The sequence below is a fragment of the Saccostrea cucullata genome, unplaced genomic scaffold (genome assembly GCF_032062105.1).
Source record: "Saccostrea cucullata isolate Sc308-1 unplaced genomic scaffold, CSIRO_AGI_Scuc_v1 ctg5814, whole genome shotgun sequence".
In the NCBI taxonomy this organism is placed as follows: domain Eukaryota; kingdom Metazoa; phylum Mollusca; class Bivalvia; order Ostreida; family Ostreidae; genus Saccostrea; species Saccostrea cuccullata.
Genome location: NW_026932249.1, coordinates 28,577 through 49,264, shown reverse-complemented (window position 1 = coordinate 49,264; position 20,688 = coordinate 28,577). Strand labels below are relative to the sequence as shown.

At 32.9% G+C, this 20,688-nt stretch overlaps 1 protein-coding gene across 1 annotated transcript in view; it reads left to right on the top strand.

The window, feature by feature from the left end:
• Nucleotides 1-637: 637 nt before the first annotated feature.
• LOC134234730 (neurogenic locus notch homolog protein 1-like) overlaps nucleotides 638-20,688 on the top strand; it is a 41,135-nt gene continuing 21,084 nt past the window's right edge. Inside the window, 11 exon segments of the mRNA XM_062716783.1 lie at nucleotides 638-959; nucleotides 1,077-1,221; nucleotides 1,519-1,688; nucleotides 2,305-2,458; nucleotides 3,790-3,956; nucleotides 4,557-4,802; nucleotides 5,099-5,222; nucleotides 6,105-6,250; nucleotides 11,779-12,012; nucleotides 13,488-13,585; nucleotides 17,534-17,666. Coding sequence (XP_062572767.1) covers nucleotides 638-959; nucleotides 1,077-1,221; nucleotides 1,519-1,688; nucleotides 2,305-2,458; nucleotides 3,790-3,956; nucleotides 4,557-4,802; nucleotides 5,099-5,222; nucleotides 6,105-6,250; nucleotides 11,779-12,012; nucleotides 13,488-13,585; nucleotides 17,534-17,666 — 1,939 coding nt within the window.

The following is a 20,688-nucleotide window of genomic DNA, read 5'->3' as shown; positions in this document are numbered from 1 at the left end:
AGTTTTACATAGAAATATATAGGAAAAAATCTTTGAAAGTCTTCTTCTCAAGAACCTCTGGGCCAGAAAAGCTGAAAATTATGTGAAAGAATCCTGGGATACTGTAGATTCTAAATTGTGGGGTGGGGCCATAATGGCCGATCAAAGTTTTACTTAGGAATACATGTATATAGGAAACATCTTTTAAAATCTTCTTCTCAAGAACCATTGAGACAGAAAAGATAAAACTTATGTGAAATCATCCTCAGATAGTGTAAATTCAAGTTTGTTCAAATCATGACCCCCGAGGCTAAGGTGGGGCCATAATGTCTGTTAAAAGTTTTACATAGAAAATATATAGGAAAAATCTTTAAAAATCTTCTTCTCAAGAACCACTGGGCCAGAAAAGCTGATACTTATGTGGAAGCATCCTGGGGTAGTTTAGATTTCAAATTGTCTTAATTGTAATCAGTGGGATAGGGCGGGGTCAGAGTATGTATTACAAGGGAGAAATCTGGTAAAGAACAGAATGGTCAAAGCTTCTCAGGTGAGCGATGTGGCCCGTGGGCCTCTTGTTATAATATATTTAAACTTTTCAATACTGAACTGATTGATTTTTGCTTTAACCTAGCTACATATGTAGTTCCTTATATGAGCAATGTGGCCCTTGGACCTCTTGTTATTATCAATTTCATATATAGCCATTAATTTTATTCATAAAGAATGTCCAAAATGGACCCATGGAGATTTTTGTGAGAAGAGGTGTGAATGTAACACGACTACCAGTGCATCTTGTGATGAGGACACGGGGAAATGTACTTGTAAACCGGGGTACTTTGGTGACTTCTGTAATTGTATCACTAATGTTCACACCTGCAATCTAAAGATATCAATCTGCCACACGAACAGCTCTGGCAATGCCATCTGTCTCTGTAAGCCTGGATTTTCAGAGGACGAGTACAAAAATGAAAAATGTCTAAGTATGTGCCTGTTTTGTTAACCAGATATTTTAATAAATAGAATATTGAAATTTATAAATGTGAAATATTTATGATGTGTTGTACACTTATATACCTATATTAATTGTATTTAAACAGAGGAACAAGTACGGCTGGTCAATAAGACTTCCTCCTATGAAGGCACGGTTGAAATATATCGATCTGGGTCCTGGGGAGGAGTGTGTAAAAACAGAATGACGAAAAAGGATGTCCAAGTTGTGTGTCGAGAGCTTGGTTTGCCTTGGTATTTTTTAATTGTGATTTCTTAAAAATTTCCAAAAATAATAATTTAGACCCAGGTATGCATAGTAGTATAGAGGAAACATTTTCACTGGAATAAATAAAATTTCAAGAGGTTATTTAGATCTTTTTTAGTCTTTGAATTCTTTTTTTGAATTTAAATGAGTAAAAAAAAGTGTCATTTTTGTAATGAATTATAATAATAAAAATCAAGGATGCTTTTAATTTAATCTTTATCTTACTATTCAAGAGTTTGAGCTCTAAAGAATTTTACTTTGATTGGTTTATGATCATGTTTCAGGAATTATGCTCAGTTAATTAGAAATATAGACACTTTACCAAGTTCCTACTTCAAATGGTCAAATATCAATTGCAATGGAACAGAACAAAGTCTTCTAGACTGTGAAAGAGATTATGACAGCAGCACATACTGTTATAACGCACGTCCTGCTATAATAGTATGTCCAAATGGTAATTATCAACTATTTTATAACAGACATTTGCATATAGCGTCGCTTTCCTTAGTGGACAGTCGTCACCCCCACTCCCTTCCCCCAATTTTTTTATTGACTATAATTTATGTTTAATAAATACAGAAATGAAATTGTAATTTCGGTTTAAAATTTAGCTGGTTCTTTATATTTTAAGGAACGATGGCGTATAAAAAATATCTCATTTTCTGCTTTCTCAAAATAAGTGGGTTTTTAAAAAAACTTTTCAACAGTCAATGTTTATAACATAATGTAAACTCATTATTCATAACAGTAGTTAAAGTAGCTAAAATTTTAAAATACTCATATTACTCGGTTTTTAATACCTATGAAACGTAGTTCATCTGAAACCTAGCTGAGATTAAGATCGATATTTATGCAAAAGGGAGAGCAAAAATAATTTGTTTTACTTGGTCAATGGTAGTTGTTCCAATTTCATGATCAACTACAGTAGGTTTGTGGGATGATTTTTCTTAAAAGTTTTCATTTTAAATAAATTCAATTGCACAAAAGAAAAATAATTAAATTCTTCTGTGAATTTAGCTAACTATGAACAGTAACAGCAGCTCATTTTCTTGATTTTTTTCTTACGCTAGAACCATGGATAAGGCTGATATCAAAACAAACAACTAATACAGAAACTAGTGGAATTCTACAAGTGTATCACAACAACGAATGGGGTTATGTTTGTGAAAGTGGATTTGATGAGGATGATGCTGTTGTAGCCTGTCGAGAACTGGGATTGCCAACGTAAGAGATTTTTCACCTGTGTTTTGTTTCAATACATTTTTTAAAAATGTTTAAAAGATCCATCTAAAATGATGTAAACGTTAAAAATACAGAAATTACGCAACTTTTAAAAACATTACCAAAGTGAAATATATCTTAATTTACAAAGAGTAAATAAAATTAATTACAACATTACTATAGTGAAAATATATTTTAATTTACAAAGAGTAAATAAAATTAATTACATTAGCCTTAAGGTGGCTCATTACATCCACAGTTTATTTTAGATTTCAATACAGCACCACTTATAATGTAGATGTCAAATATCCAGATGGAAGTATTGATATCCTAAATATTTTTTTATAATTTTTTTTAGATTTTGTCTAATTTTAGTGAAATGTTTTATTTCAAGTTTATTATTAACAGAATTTTTGAACCTTCAGTGTCAAATGATGGGCATCTTCTTAAGACAAGTACACACAGTGAAAATACCTCATAATACCTAATAATAATTTTATTACAAAAAATAATTTTCTCCTAAAGAACAATCAATGTCATTATCTTTTTAATCTATGTATAAAACATTAAGAAAATGAGTTCTGAAGAGACAAGGAATGTATTTCAATGAATTTATTGTGTCAAATTGAATGAAGAATGTTTAAACGAAATGAAAAATCCGATTTAAAAAATATTTGGAATAAGAAGTCCACTTTCAAGAGTTATCTTTCCTAATTACCCAAGACTCAAAACACGAAGGAACATTTGACATTACATCTAAAATTCAGAACATTTAAACTTTAAAATGCCAGAGTATACATTTAAATCAATAAAGCAAATATATAAATTAACACCAACACAGTAAATAATGCAAGTAAATATTTTTTTTAATTTCAACAAGGATGTGGATTTTAACTCGAATTTCCTCCATACAACATGTCATTGATTGATACATGCATCGCTATGAAATTGACATTACTTGTTTGGTGAAGATTTGACTGTTGTTTTCTTTTGTTTCTGCTCAATAGCAATTCTTCTTGGTTTATGCATTATGAATCCGTTACTTTGTTTTCACTTTTTATAACACCGCATGTTTCATCTATTTTTAAAGCGTTTTAAAGGTCAGGGTCATATAATAGAGGTACCTGTACGATTCGTCCCCAGAGGAAACCGGTCGACACAATGGAGGTTTATTATTTTGTGTAGTACGTCATCAAAAAGTGGTGTAATGACCCTCCTTAACATTTTCACTTGATGAACAATCGTAAATGACTGATATCGAATTGAACATTGAGTCTTTATCAAATTTGTTCTAGTTAGCCTCAGTATTTTGTAATAATTTTCTGTTAAAACAGGAAATTCGTGCAAGGAAAATCTGGAAGTACATCGTCAAGTGTTAAAACGCACCTGAAATATGTGAATTGTAACGGTAATGAAGAAACTCTGTCCGATTGCTCCGCTGACAATGGGAGTTATTGTTCAAGTTATAGATACAGCAGGGTTAAGCTCTCCTGTGATAGTGGTAAGACACAATTCAACAATAAGTTCTTTCATCATAAGAAACCGGAGTAGAAAAAAATCATTCGATTATAAATGACTTAATATGCTCTGGTTTTTCTTATGGTGGTTTTTAAAAGTTCGATCTCGAAACTGATTTTCTACAATAGATAATGTTTCAGATAATGCAAAATCTTACTCTTACATGGATGCAATTAGTTTATTTAACAATATATTTACATTTTTTGTTGCTAATATATATTAGTAACAAGTAATTTTTTTTATTCATCCCACTGTCATAAAATGAAAAAGGAGAGTATAATTTTTGGTTGTTCCTGGTTAGTATCACATTTAACTCAAAATATTTTTATGACATATTGGAATCAGAAGTTTTTTAATGAGAAAAATGGCCATTGATGAAAAGTTACACAAGGCATACCATTCAAACATACATGTATTTCAAAAATGATTTATGGTTATTTTTTAAATTCTTTTGTAATTGAATACAATTTCATAATACACGCTTTCTTAAAAAAATGAGATGTTTTCAAGATAATTTTTTTTTGTAATTTTCTGTGTATATTTCACTTATTTTATAATTGTTCAAGAAAGTAAATGTTTTTAGAATGCCCTCACATGAAATATGGTGACAATTGTCAAGAAGATTGTCCGTGTATCAGCTTTAATGCTGCTTCTTGTGATATGGAGACTGGAGAATGTGTCTGTATGCCAGAGTATACCGGGTTTTCCTGCAGCTGCCAAGCTGGTCTTCATACCTGTGACTTAAACGTTTCTGATTGCTACCAGGAATCCAATGAAGTATCATGCATTTGCAAAAAAGGTTTTACGAAATCAGAGCACAATTGCACAGGTAAGTTAAATGTAATTCTTTTTGCATAAGAAATATGTTTTTAAATGTGTTCTTTAAAAGTATTGCAACTCACGTAATCTTGATAAGTTTGGAAACTTTTACCCAATTTTGATAATTTATCTTCTAATTTTCATGCTCATCTTTGTGTCTATTTATTACAACTAAATTTATAATGAATTATGAAAAATAACAAAATTGCAAAAATAATGTTTAAACATTCATTCTTGGCATATGAAAGACCTAAATAATGTTTTTAAAATTAAAGTGCATGTAAAATGTAATTGTTTTTGTAACAGACAATGTGCGCTTAAGTCAGGATAATTTCGTGCAAGTCTTCGAAGGTTATGGATGGTCCGGGATCTGTAATAACAACCTAAAGTCTAACGCTTTAGTTATCTGTCGCCATCTTAACCTAAGCACGTATGTATGCATGATCTGAGAATTCAAGACCCCTGTTTTACTTTTATTCACTTTTTACATTCAATTGTACAAGGACAAATCACTTGTAAATACTAGCTGCAATAATGTAGCCCTCTTAGATTTTTTTATCTGATGTTTTCTGGAGAGGGCCACAATTCCAGAGCATCTCCGTAATGGTGCAAAAATACTTTTTAGATACGGGTGACTGCAGGCAGAATAAATTGTTTTTACATTCAATTTACTTCTTATAAGACGAAATTTTTATTCACTGTCGAAATCATAGCCCGTTAAACGCGAAAACCATGTAAAATAGCTCATGATCAGCAGCCATGACAGGTCACGCGTGACGTACTGAGACTTAAGCTTGAAATTCACAAAAAAGCAAATTTTCTTATACTTCCAATAGAAATGGTTGCGAGCGTTCGCTCTGTAAAACAAAGGCTTGAATTGTCAACAGTGAGGTAACTACTGCTTGTCAAGATCGTTACGTGCTTTCGCATATGAGAAATCTGGTCTTACGGCTTGATTGTTTGATTAATAAACCTGGTCCGTTTATTCCGTCTGTAATTCAGCCTATATCAATACATAATGATCGAAATAATAATAATATAAAATGAAAATTTTATACACATTTTATTGTTTGACAATACAATCTTCAGATATGATTTCCAGTTACCTGGCATTATGCAGAACTACAATGTTATACATTTATATTGTTCTTAATAGACGGGAGAGTAAAAAATGTTGACAAGTTAATAACACGTTAAAGTAAATAACACAAGAGGGGTGTCAGTGATTATATTAAGCAATCATTTTACTTGCCAAACATCTAGTATAAGGTAAGCACATCTGATCATTCGATGGAAACTGCCATTCTTTCAGGGAAGTTGTATATTCAACTTCAAAGTATAGGAGATATGGATACACCGAGAGGTCGGTCAGTTGTAGAGGAACAGAGAACCTGGTGTCGGAGTGTCCTTCTAGAACGGGCTCCTCTTGCTCATACACTCCAGAAGTCCACTGTGGCGGTCAGTATCAGATTTTTAGGTCACCTGAGTAACTCAGGTGACCTATTGCTATCCGTTTTCGTCCGTCGTCATGCGTCGTGTGTCGTGCGTCATGTGTTAACATTTGAACATTATCAACTTCTTCTCTGAAACCACTGAACCAATTTCAACGGAATTTAGTATACAGCATCTATGAAGGGGAACAAAAATTATGAATTTTATGGTCCCCGGACATCAAGCAGGCAAACTGTTGGCATGAATGTAATAAGCATTTAATCCTCTACCAAAATTGTGAAATTCATGGCCCCAGTGTCAGGGGTTCTAGAACTAGGGCGGGGCTACATAGATTATATACATAGATTATATACTGTAGATCACTAAATTTTCGCGACACCTTATTTTCGCTAGATAGTCATTGACTCTTGATTAGCGAGACACAATTTTCATGAATTGTGGTTTTTCTCTATGAAATCTTAAGGAATACTATTACATGCGAGAAAAAAATTTTCGCGAGCACACTGTCTCGCGTAATTACGCGAAAATAAAGTTCTCGCGAATAAAAAGTGATTTACAGTGGTGAAAATGCATGATTTCTTTGAAAATCTTCTTCTCTGATCCTTGGTATTAAGTAAACTAACTACATGTACATGTAAGTACATAGTCATGATGAGCAAGAGTTCCTCTTCCAAAATTGTGAATTTGATGGCCCCAGGGTCAGGGGTTCTGATGTTAGGGCGGGGCTCTATTGGTCATATAGTGAAAACGCATTTACTCTTTGAAAATCTTCTTCTCTGCTTCTGGGTATTAAATAAACTAACTAAGTACAAAGTTATGTTGAGCAAGAGTGCCTCTTCCAAAATTGTGAATTTGATGGCCCCAGGGTCAGGGGTTCTGATGTTAGGGCGGGGCTCTATTGGTCATATAGTGAAAACGCATTTACTATTTGAAAATCTTCTTCTCTGCTTCTGGGTATTAAATAAACTAACTAAGTATAAAGTTATGTTGAGCAAGAGTGCCTCTTCCAAAATTGTGAATTTTATGGCCCCAGGGTCAGGGGTTCTGGTGTTAGGGCGGGGCTCTATTGGTTATATAGTGAAAATGCATTTACTCTTTTAAAATCTTCTCTGCTTCTGGGTATTAAATAAACTAAGTACTTAGTTATGATGAGCAAGAGTGCCTCTTCCAAAATTGTGAATTTGATGGCCCCAGGGTCAGGGGTTCTGGTGTTAGGGCGGGGCCTTATTGATTATATAGTGAAAATGCATTTACTCTTTGAAAACCTTTTTCTCTGCTCCAGGGTATTAAATAAACTATGTAACTACTTAGTTATGATGAGCAAGAGTGCCTCTTCCAAAATTGTGAATTTGATGGCCCCAGGGTCAGGGGTTCTGGCTTTAGGGCAGAGCTCTATTGATCATTTAGTGAAAATGCATTTACTCTTTGAAAATTTTCTTCTCTGCTTCTGGGTATTGAATAAACTATGTAGGTACATAGTTATGTTGAGCAAGAGTGCCTCTTCCAAAATTGTGAATTTTATGGCCCCAGGGTCAGGGGTTCTGGTGTTAGGGCAGGGCTCTATTGATTATATAGTAAAATACATTTATTCTTTGAAAATCTTTCCTTTGCTCCTGGGTTTATGCTAATGATCCAAGAATATATATAAACATGATGACAGAAAGGTACATCAAGCAAAATGGTTATTTTTTATGCCCCCTCCCCTCCTGGGTCAGGGGTGGGGGGGGTACATAGTCTGAAAATAAATAATGCTTTGAAATCTGCTCATTGATATTTATCAACCATTTTATGATAAAATTTGCAAAATTTTGAAATATGTGGCCCCAAGGTCAGTGGTTCCTTTGGGATGATTGCATAACTGCTTATAAAGTGGAAGTGCATTTTCTCTTTGTTACTCTGATCTACCTTTGGGTATTAAGTAAATAGAGTAAGTATGCTAAGTCTATAATTAAGATAAGCAATGGTGCCTCTTTCAAAATTGTGAATTGCGAATTTCATGGCCTCTGGTTTAAAAGACGAACCAAAGAGCTATAGCGCATTTGATAGTCACTTTCGCCTACTCTAGTAGTGATTTTTGAAATGCTTTGTTTAACAGAAATTTTGTCTTACAATGTTAGTTTATACATTCCTTAAAGCAACTCACACAAAAATAATACTCAGTTATTAATAGTTCCCTCATATGATAGTTATAAAAATCGTTCAGTTTATATGGAGAATATAGTAGATACTGAGGCACCCCCTAAACAATGACAAACTGTAGGAAAAGACCACCCTTAACCAGAAAAACAACCTATGAATAATTTTATTTGGATATGACTGCACTTCATTATGCTTAGATAATTTTGGTTAAAGGTTTAAATGTTGAAAATATGTATTTAATTTTTCTTCTGAAATTATTTCAAAATTCAACAATCTGTCTTAATTTTATCCACTTGATAATCAAGACTTCGCGGCAGAGTGGTTTGATTGCTGGATTGAAGATATAATGATCGTGAGTTCGAGTCTCACAGTGCGTGTACAACGATTTTATTTTCTTTTCTCCTGTGCATTTTCCTATGTTTTCTTTTATTATTTTATAATACATGTATAAATAATTTTTAAAAGAGATATATAATGCAACATAACACATTGAAAGTGTCTTGGGGAAAAACAGTCTTAAACTATTTTAATGACCCAAATTTATAGCTGCTACCCAGTTTTATTTTTAAAATTTTCAAACAATCTTGTTTAGAATAAGAGTACTGGACAAGTAAAATTGCTGTCATGCAACAAACTTGCAACTATGAAAATATAACTCTGGTTCACAAATGATTACATACATGTGGATTGATTTTGATTTGAAAAGGTACATGTATCTATAAATAGAAACAGGTGATTTCCTTTTAAATACTTGTGTAGGCCGAGTAGTCGGTTAGGCAGCTATGGCTCTTTAATAGTTTGAAGACGGCTCTGTAAAGTGCATTCAAATGAAAAATAAGTTTTTTTTACTAGAACACATACATATCACATACAATTTAGCAGTTAGTCATTCTTGAATAAACCAATGGTGTCTTTATTATTAATTTAAAGTAAAATTATAAGACAAAATTATAAAAATGACAACTTTACATTTATAAAATGAAATTGAACATTAAGGTTGTCTTTCTAGCTAAAACGATGATCGTAATTCCTATTTCATGTCTAATATTCAACATAATAAAATCATTTTAATCAAGTTTGGCATGTATTTATGTAATTTATAGTAACGTATGTTACAATTCAAAACTTATATGCACATCTTCAACTGACAGAAAAGAAAATCCACAAATCACTGAAACACTAAAGCAGTTAAGACACTTGTTTAATAATGCATTTTTACATCCTTAATATGATTCTGTAAGTGGTTCTGTAGGTTACATATTGTATCATTCTATTTGTTAATGAAAGAATCAAATTTCTCTCTAAAATTGACTATATACTGCTCAAATCTATCAAATTTCTTCTGCCTCGTCCTTCCTTTTGTCAGAAACTTTTCCCCTTCATTTGCCTTTTTTCTCTTTCTGTACATTTTTTGAATTTTAGCACGCGAAAGAACTATTTTTGCCTAGAATAAAAGTAACCAAATATAGTAACATACGTCACCCAACGTCTTATATATTTATTGTTGTCTATGTTTTTGAAATACCATTTCATAAAATGCCTTCCCCACTTTAAGTGAAGTAGAATATTTAAAAGTAATTGTTATACAATGGCAGCATTAAATTTTCCATGTTTATGATCAAATCGTATCTGCAAAATTACAAAAAAAATAAAATTGACATCAAATCCCAGGTAGGGCCTTATTTTTCATTTTACGGTTAAATGTAATAAAATAAATTAAAGAGATTTATTTTATTAACTTATGTTATCTGTATTGAAAATGAATATGCTAGAAGTTTTGATTTTTCACATCAATAAATGTTTAACTGAAATATTATAAGTTTGAGTAACATACGTTACCAAGTGTAACGTATGTTACCTTCATTTTATTGCCAATTTCCAAAATATCCGAGTAAATTTGAGTAATGTTTTTGTATTATTACTAACTATAGGCTTTCTGTCATATTTTAAATAAGAGTCGTATGGAATGATTCCACCTCATCACCTTATAACAGCTCAACATAACAAACCGTACTATTTACAGCTGTGATATGACAGGATCGAGGAAAAATTGTTCACACGTGCTTTTGTGTTGCACAGATCATGTTCAGGCATTCTTTTATGCTCACGTGACACCAAATTTCGCGGGTAAATGTCGCAGTGTAGTCAGAATAGAAAATCCCGGTATCGTATGTTACATCACGTATGTTAAACAGGTCCTGTTAAATCACAAGCTTTAATCTACCGATGGAGTTTCAGAATCAGTTGTTGCCTGACCTTAGAACTTTTAATTTATTGACAAATGAGCATGATTGAAAGAGCAAACTTTGCTAACCTGTCCTATTACTAGATAACTCTAAAAATGATGTAACGTATGTTACACTTTTATTTTCAGAAAAATAAATTTCCCAATTTCGAAAAGTTTGTCATCAAAATAGTATTACAATTATGATTTTCTCTTTTTTAAAATGAAAGATCATATAATATCTCCAAATTAAACGTAAACATTCATGAAAAAATAAAATAAAAAGTCGTCGTTCGGAACATTGGAAAAACTATATATGTTAAAACACGAACCTGGCGACACAGCAATTGTTCCATGAAAATCATAGTTAACAACCAAAATGATAGTGAAGACTACTGAAAATTCAAAAAGGAGCATCATATACAGCAATTAGTGATATTTGAATAAGCAGTGCAGCATTTTTCTTTTATTTTAAGAGCGTTGAAGATGAAAACCTTTTGTGGCGACAGTAACGTAAGTTACCAAATGGCCCATTCAAAGCTCTCTCGTCTTAAAATATTTTGCTAGAGTTTACAAAAAAATATATTTTCAAGTCAGTTAAGGTATTAATATATTAACACTAATAACACTTGCACCCTGTCGGTAACCACTTTACTCAGAAATGCCGGCGACATTGATTGCACCTTTTTATTGACTTTGAGTGAGCATCGTCATACATGAAATAAATTATTCCTCTGAGTATTTTACATGATTATTCTTTTTTATAACACAGCTATATTTTTCTTATTTTTATTAAAGGTTCATATTTCTAAGGAGAGGGGTTTGTAGATATTTTCAGTGCCCATGTAAATGTTTTTTTTAATACTTTTGAAGTCCGATAGGTTACAACGAATCTTCTAGAAAATACCTTATGACCTACCTTGTATTGTTACGAAAGTTCAAAATTATTGTGTCATTGTTTTCTTGAATTTCTATAATGGATGTTCTCTCAAACTTTGATACCGTTGTTAGATACAAATTAATTAGTCTTGTCCTTATATACAGATTCTTTTTAATGGGACATACATGTACATGTATTTGCACTATGCATCTAAAGAATGATTGGTGATGAATATTTGATACATGTAAATTCCTAACGACAGTTCACCATATATATCATGTTTAATTTTAGAGTGCCCAGAATGGAGGTATTCAGCAGACTGTTCCGAGACGTGTGATTGTGACAGGGATACAAGTACTTGGTGTGATTTCAGAGACGGGACCTGTTCTTGTCGTGACGGTTTTAAAGGGGAGGACTGTAGTTGTCACGTGTCTACCGAGTCTTGCTCGGCATCGTCCTCTAAATGTAAACTTGACAGATGTATCTGCAAAGAAGGGTCTTTTAATCAGTCAGCTTCTTGTTCAGGTAATTAGAATTATATGTTGAAATTGAAAAGTAATTGAAGCCAACACATTACAAGTCACATATAGACCGAGTATCTTTAACACTTTAAGATTTCTGATCATGATTATGTCCTGAATTTCATTTTCAAGAACTAAATTTGTTCGTTCTTTAATTCTTTTTTTTCCGTTCCTAGTACGAACGACTTCTGAATTTTTTTTTAAATTGTAATTACTTTGAATAAATGTGATATTTACTTACATGGTACATGTAACTAAGTCTTTTATTTTTTTTTTTTTTACATATAAATTATATTTCCATAACAAATATAGCTAAGAAATTTTCAATTTGCCAAATCAATGAGATATTTTTCCACGAATAGTTTGTTCCTGATTCGTGGTATTTAAAGGGACATTGTCACAGTTTCTGTTGATTTTTTTTAATCAATTTTAATGTTTAAAATTCCTAATAAAAAAAATTCAAATGCTCAGGAAAATTTTCAACATCTTTTGTTGATTTACAAAGGAGATACAGAACTTAAATTTCTTCGTATTGGAAACAAGGCTCGTGCCTTGTTTTTGTTTACATAAAGAAAATATATTGATAACAAAACGAGATCCAGCAAATCACCAGAAACTTTCGAATTGTATTTAAAATTACCTTTTTTTAATAAAAAATCTGCATTTAACAAACACATATTAATATATTTAACCTATGAATCAAAATCATGGCTCGGGCCTTGTTTACATAACGAAGATTTAGAGCTCAAAATCTGTCTTGTATCTCGACAACTTAAACTCAATTTTTTGTTTATCTTTAAGATTACCTTAGTTAATATAGTAATTGTAAACATAAAAAGTTGGGGGGGGGGGATTTTTGCTGAAACTGTGTCTATGTCCCTTTAAAGAAAGCCTTGTTATATTCAAACTCGAGTATATATATTTCTCAATTAAGTTGATGAAAGAAAATTTTATGTGCAAAAGCAATCATTTACAAATAAATTAAATTTGATTCACGTATTATAAACTTTCAAATTTCATAATTAATTTAAATTGAAATATATATTAAAAATTATTTTTGTAGCATTTTAATTAAATTTCTGGCGAAATTTGAAAGTTTTTAATCACGCAAGTGAAGACCAGTTCTAGGTGAATGGAAAATGGTCATTTCCCGAAAAAATTGTGATATTCTGGTGATTGATAAGGCCATGGAGCTTTTGCTTTATTTGCCTGTATTTTTTTCTCTCCAAAAATTGATATTGGATTTTAGAATACAAGTTCTCAGTTGCTCAAAAAGAGAACATGTATGCATGTGAACATGTCTTTCTTGCAGTGATGATTTAATGCCATGTAACATTAATACATCCGCTCATAGTATCACAATATTGTCACTGATATACAATATTTGATCATTTGTTGTAAATTCTTTTCTATTTTCCTCCCCCTACTCTATCTAATTTTGTGTTCAATATTGATGCTTAAATTTATTTTGATTTTTAGATTTTGCTGATGTCATTTACTTTTGCTCTTTTGAAAAGTATTCATGGAAAAGTACGTGCGGCATTGAAACATCAAATACACGTTTGTACCATAACTCTGTAAGTACATTTCAACTGTTTATAGAATCTTAATATATAATAATTGTTGATATTATTAGTTATCACGAAAATGTGTATTTATTTTCCAAAAAATTTTCAGATTTCCGACGGTAAAATTGTTTTTGGCGACATTGATTGGTTTTGGGATAACCAATATAGAAAGATTTTTGGGGAAAATTAACATGATTTAAAATGAAATAAATTCATCTGTTAATGAAGATTAAAGGCACCTTTTTAGCAATGTGCTTGAAAATATAATTCACATGCCCTAAGAAAAATATTATGCTTTTAAATTTGATTAAAAAAAACAAGCGAAATGGATGAAATTAAATTAATAACAGAATTCTAAAGATGATTAAGTTTAATTTAGACTAAACCATACATAGACCTGATGAAATAATAATAATGTTAATTTTTTACTGTTTTAGAGCAGAAGAATATATGCAAATGGTAAAAAAAAGCGTTTAAAGTCATTAACCGACCTTGAATTCCGATTTATAAAAATAAAATAATTTTTTTTTGAATCATAAACAGGATTTAAAATGGAAAAATCAATATATATTAATTTTTTAATAGAGTGCTTCGTATTGCAAATATACATTTTTTATGCTGTTTTTAAATTTTGTCATAACTAGGCAATGTAGATAATAAACAAAAACTTACTAAAAATTGAATAACAGTAAAGTTAAATTGATGAAGAAAATAACTATATACATTCATTGTTCTCACTGAGAATGAGATGGACTCTTTTAAATCCAATGGTAAAAAAAATTGACGATATTAGCTGGTTTAGGATAAATTTTAAAAAGAAGAAAATTATTTGAAAATTAACATGATTTTTTTTATTCGTATTGCAAATATACATTTTTTATGCTATTTTTAAATTTTGTCAGAACTATGCAATGTAGATAATAAACAGAAACTTACTAAAAATTTAATAACAGTAAAGTTAAATTGATGAAGAAAATAGCTATATACCTATACTGTTCTCACTGCTTTAGGACAGAATGAGATGGACTCTTTTATGCTACGTTTACACTATGTTCCCGGCAGCCACGGCAATCACGTTTCAGGCCACCGTGGAAAAAACGGGACGGGCGTTAGAAAACTTGGGGCAACGGGATGGGCAAACGTAACTCATCGCGATTGCCGTGGATGCCGTGCCAGATTTTTAAACTGTCAAAAAATTTGCCACGGCGGCCACGTTGCAGATGTGAAACTTAGTAGGTCGTAGTAAAACGGAATAAACGCAACAAAACGCGACAGCACGTAATAGACCTTAACAGAACTTGGAAGCAGTCCGCAGTGGGACGGGAGAATGTATATTTCCATTCATCTCACGGTCCATTCACGTATTGAGACGTTTTGCTGAGTTTAGTCCGCGTTCTGTCGCGGCTAGTTCACGGTTGTTGTCCGTTTAATCACGTTCTGCCACGTTTCATCACGGTCCTCACGGCAAACTAGGGTGTATGGTAGCCGTTTCCTCGCGTTCAATCGCGGTTCGTCCCGGCATGTTACGGTTTATGCTCCCGGTGCGTTGCGTTCTACTACGGTCTGACACGGCGCACGCGGTCTGAGAAGAAGCATTTAAAAGCCGGGCACTGCAGACAAGTTTCATTCGTCTTATTCGTCTCATTCCTAGTTGCTGCACTCCTGCCTTCCCTCTCTGTAACTGCTGCTGGTTCTCTTCATTTTGACGAAGTGATTTTAGGTATGCACCCAGCAAACACGCGAAAATAAAATCTTCGTCTTGGGTATTCATGATGTTTTATCTTCGAAGGGTCATGATACAATGATTGTTTCTGGTTAGGAGACCTTCTCTGGTACAAACGTGATCCATAGTTTCCCGGCGTCCATGTTTCATACGTAGAAAGACTTGACAGAACGTGAGAAACGTATAAGAACTTCATATGAACGCGAGAAACGAGAGGGGACCTATCAGAACGTAAGAGGCCTGGGGGGAACGTGCTGGCATACGTGGCAGAACCGTAGTGCGCCGTGGAGCCTCCGGCACTCCACGGCAACTTCTTCCTACTGCCCATCACGGATTCCGTAGAAGACCGTAGAAGACCGCAAAAGAACTTGTCAAGACTTGGATATAGAGGGGAAAATAACCAAAATCTCACGGCGCACTACGTTTCGGGCAAACGGGGCTGCCGTGGCTGCCGGGAACATAGTGTAAACGTAGCTTTAAATCCAATGGTAAAAAAAATTTGACGATATTAACTGGTTTAGGTTAACTTTCAAAAAGGAATTTTGAAAATTAACATGATTTTTTTTTATATTTTAAAATTAACATGATTTTAAACCATTCATATTTGACTCGCAGGAAAGATAAGATTTACTTTATTTACTTTGTAAATAATTTTGTCTTGATGTTTTTTTTTTTCAATTTGTCTATACTAACTTATGAAATATATGCCGTATACACTGTACATGTAGGCACGTAGGTTGAATTTTAGTGAAATAGATTTAGCGATTTAGTCTTTAAAAAGCTTCTTTTTTCTTTTAGTTATAAGTGATTTTAATAATATTATGATTCCCAGAAAACCAATCGTAACTTTCAATGCATAATAATTGCTGAAAATATATTTTATTTTAACGTTCGCACAAATATGTTAAACTGACTGAAAATATTTTATTTATATGGTTAATGTAAAACTTACAGAATTTATATTTCATTTAGTTTTGCAATAGTTATTTTAAAAGATTCACACAAAGGAAATTGTATACATTAACTTCTCTTTTTTGTTTCGCTCCTCTTCAAAACTTTTCTAAATAGAAAAAAAACTTAAACATTGATAATCTTATGAATTATAATATATATATTATGAACCGTTTATACAAAGAACGAAATTAATATTTACATTCTATATTAAGATGAATTTCATCTTATCCTTTTTCTTTGATAATGATTCAGTTTGGCACGAAAAATTAATGCAGAGAGGACTGGGGATATTGACTTAAAATTAAATCTCTTATCTTTTTAATATATGAAATTGTGACAATTATAACTTTTCTGCAGGATTTATTTTGGTCGAAAATTTTATAAATAAAAATAAATACATGTAATGAGATATTTGCTGGGAACCCAACAGTAAAAATGCAGACTGAAAAATCATTTTTTTTTTCCCTTCAGGAATCGTTCATCACAACTATATATCGCTAATTTCAAACATTGACATTTACTTTAAGGTTTAAGAAAATAGACTAAATGAACAAATATTTTCTCAGAGATACGAGTTTAAGGTGTCATAAAAATTAAACTTAGGGTCTAGTAGGTCATTGTTCTTTTTTATTAACTAAGAATATTTATCATTGTGCATACTATGAAGGAATAATGAGAATAGGAATAATAATCTAGCTCAAATACAATCTTTCAAAGAAATACTGCTAAGACGCGCCAATATGAAATATAAATGTGGAGTGGTATAAAGAATTAATCATTTCCACCTTTTTGGTGTCATTTTTGAATGTACACTGTATGCTATTTCATAGATGATTTGCGGTTTGGTAAGATTTACATAAAGTATATGTTAATGTTTTGTGAATTATAGAAAATGTCATAATTCATTGATTGATTATATGTTAAACTTCCCTTTTGAGAATTTTTCACCCATGTTGAGACACCACCACTTGCCGGTGGAGAGCTACAAATTTTGTCCTATACTCGGCACTCAGGCTCATTGAGCAGGGAGGGATCTTTTTCGTGCCATCACCTACTGCGACACGGGACCTCGGTTTATACGGTCTATTCCGAATTACCGGTCTCTATGTCCCACAGTGGGATTCGAACCCGTCATTATTGAAATTTTATCTTTTTCAAACAGAATGCAATTTTCTTGTTCATCTATCCTCCTACTGTTAAATAAATTTCTGAATTTTCTTTAGAAAAAGAATGAAAGAAATGTCCCTCTCTGTTTCATAATTAACATTTTGTTTTTATAGTACGGATCAACGTACGGCTGGAAACCAAGCAGCGGAACTGATGACTTGAATTACGTTTATCTGGATACGAAACCTTATTACTTGTCAGCTGATAGTTATAATACTGAAATGAATATAACGTTGAATATAAAACGTAAGTGTCATCATCAGCTTTTGTTAAGAAAACACTGAACTGCAATATTCACTCTTTATATCCCTTGACTTCGCGGAGTCAGTTTTCACATTAAAATATTGTAGTAAAAGTTCCCTTAATGATCGTTATAGGGTTTCGTTTTGCAGTGGTACATGTAGTTGAAATTAGAGTTTAAATTCTGTTTTGGATGCTACATATGTAACCACATTCAATAAAATACAATTATGGACTTTCTCGAAGGTGAGTATGGTTTGTTATTTGCCAGAAAAATATCAATACTGACCGAGGCGAAACCGATATTGAAATCTTTTGTTAAATAACAAACCATATTCCCCATCAAAAGAGTCTGTAATTGTTTTCATCGGACAATGTATCATTGCCCCCTTACATCGAACTTCTATATGGCAACAATGAAATATAGCCTTTATGTATTCAATATCAGGTATTAAAGGTTCAAGTTTCTTCAAGTAAATCTTGAACTCAGGGGTATGTTAATGCCACATTGGGTAACAATTTGTTTTTATTGTTAAAAAGTCTATGAGCAATAAAGCGGAGATAAGACATTTTTACACGGAAGTATCCTCAGGTAGCGTAGGAATTTTTAAAATAGGAACGGTATAACCTAAGCCGTCATTTTTTGTATGAATAACCTCGGATAGTGTAGATTTAATTTTTTATCAAATCATCCAGGGGATATAGAGTGGAACGTACCACTGCATGTTATTAAGGGTTTGCATCAGAAACTAATTATGGGATCATCTGGTTTATATCGACTCAGATGAGCTGTATTGCTTATGCATTTTGTTTGATTTTTTAGAGTTGGTTTTAATAACGAGGGTTGCTTATAAGAAATGAAAAGTACTTAGTATACTTCACATGAACATTTCAATTATACACGGGTGTAAGTTATATATGTACGTACATGTCCATATTATTAGGTCACCTGAGTAACTCAGGTGACCTATTGCTATCCGTTTTCGTCCGTCGTCGTGTGTTGTGTGTCGTGTGTCGTGTGTCGTGCGTCGTGTGTTAACATTTGAACATTTTCAGCTTCTTCTTTGAAACCACTTAACCAATTTCAACCAAATTTGGTATACAGCATCTATGGGTGAAGGGAAACAAAAATTGTGAATTTCATGGTCCCCCCCCCCTGGGGCCTGAGGGGTGGGGGCAAAACCACTAAAATTATTCCAATCTTTAAAAATCTTCTTCTTTACTCCTGGACATCAAGCAGGCAAACTGTTGGCATGAATGTAATGAGCATTGAGTCCTCTACTTTAATTGTGAAATTCATGGCCCCAGGGTCAGGGGTTCTAGTGCTAGGGCGGAGCTACATAGATTATATAGTGCAAATGCATGATTTCTTTGAAAATCTTCTTCTCTGCTCCTGGGTATTAAATAAACTAACCAAGCACATAGTTATGATAAGCAAGAGTGCCTCTTCCAAAATTGTGAATTTTATGACCCCAGGGTCAGGGGTTCTGGTGTTAGGGTGGGGCTCTATTGGTTATATAGTGAAAATGCATTTATTCTTTGAAAGTCTTCTTCTATGCTTCTGGGTATTAAATAAATTAACTAAGCACATAGTTATGATGAGCAAGAGTGCCTCTTCCAAATTTGTGAATTTTATGACCCCAGGGTCAGGGGTTCTGTGTTAGGGAGGGGCTCTTAATTGATTATATAGTGAAAATGCATTTATTCTTTGAAAATCTTCTTCTCTGCTCCTGGGTATTAAATAAACTAACCAAGCACATAGTTATGATGAGCAAGAGTGTCTCATCCAAAATTGTGAATTTTATGGCCCCAGGGTCAGGGGTTCTGGTGTTAGGGTGGGGCTCTATTGGTTATATAGTGAAAATGCATTTATTCTTTGAAAGTCTTCTTCTATGCTTCTGGGTATTAAATAAATTAACTAAGCACATAGTTATGGTGAGCAAGAGTGCCTCTTCCAAATTTGTGAATTTTATGACCCCAGGGTCAGGGGTTCTGTGTTAGGGAGGGGCTCTTAATTGATTATATAGTGAAAATGCATTTATTCTTTGAAAATCTTCTTCTCTGCTCCTGGGTATTAAATAAACTAACCAAGCACATAGTTATGATGAGCAAGAGTGTCTCATCCAAAATTGTGAATTTTATGGCCCCAGGGTCAGGGGTTCTGGTGTTAGGGAGGGGTTCTTAATTGATCATATAGTGAAAATGCATTAATTCTTTAAAAATCTTCTTCTCTGCTTCAGGGTATTAAATAAACTCTGTAAGTAAATAGTTATTTTGATCAAGAGAGCCTCTTTCGAAATTGTGAATTTTATTATCCCAGGGTCAGGAGTTTTGGTGTTAGGGCGGGGCTCTATTGATCATATAGTTAAAATGCATTAATTCTTTGAAATTCTTCTTCTCTGCTCCAGGGTATTAAATAAACTATGTAAGTAAATAGTTATGTTGATCAAGAGTGCCTCATCCATAATTTTGAATTTGATGGCCCCAGGGTCAGGGGTTCTGGTGTTAGGGCAGGGCTCTATTGATTATATAGTGAAACTACATTAATTCTTTGAACATCTTTCCTTGGCTCCTGGGTTTTATGCCAATGATCCAAATATATATATTCATGATGAAGAAAGGTACACCTAGCAAAATGGTTATTTTTATGCCCCCCCCCCGCCCCTTCCTTGGGTCGGGGTGAGGGGGGGTACAAAGTATGAAAATAAATTAATGATTTGAAATCTGCTCTTTGGTGTTAATCAACCATTTTATGATAAAATTTTCAAAATTTTGAAATATGTGGCCCCAGGATCTGTGGTTCCTTTGGGATGAGGTGCACGACTGGTTATAAAGTGGAAGTGCATTTTCTCTTTATGTTACTCTGATGTACCTCTGGGTATTAAGTAAATAGATTAAACATGCTAAGTCTATAATTATTATAAGCAATGGTACCTCTTTCAAAATTGTGAATTCCATGGCCTCTGGTCTAAAACACGAACCAAATTTAATTGTTTGAAAGTTGTTGCACAATACACAGGTGACCTAT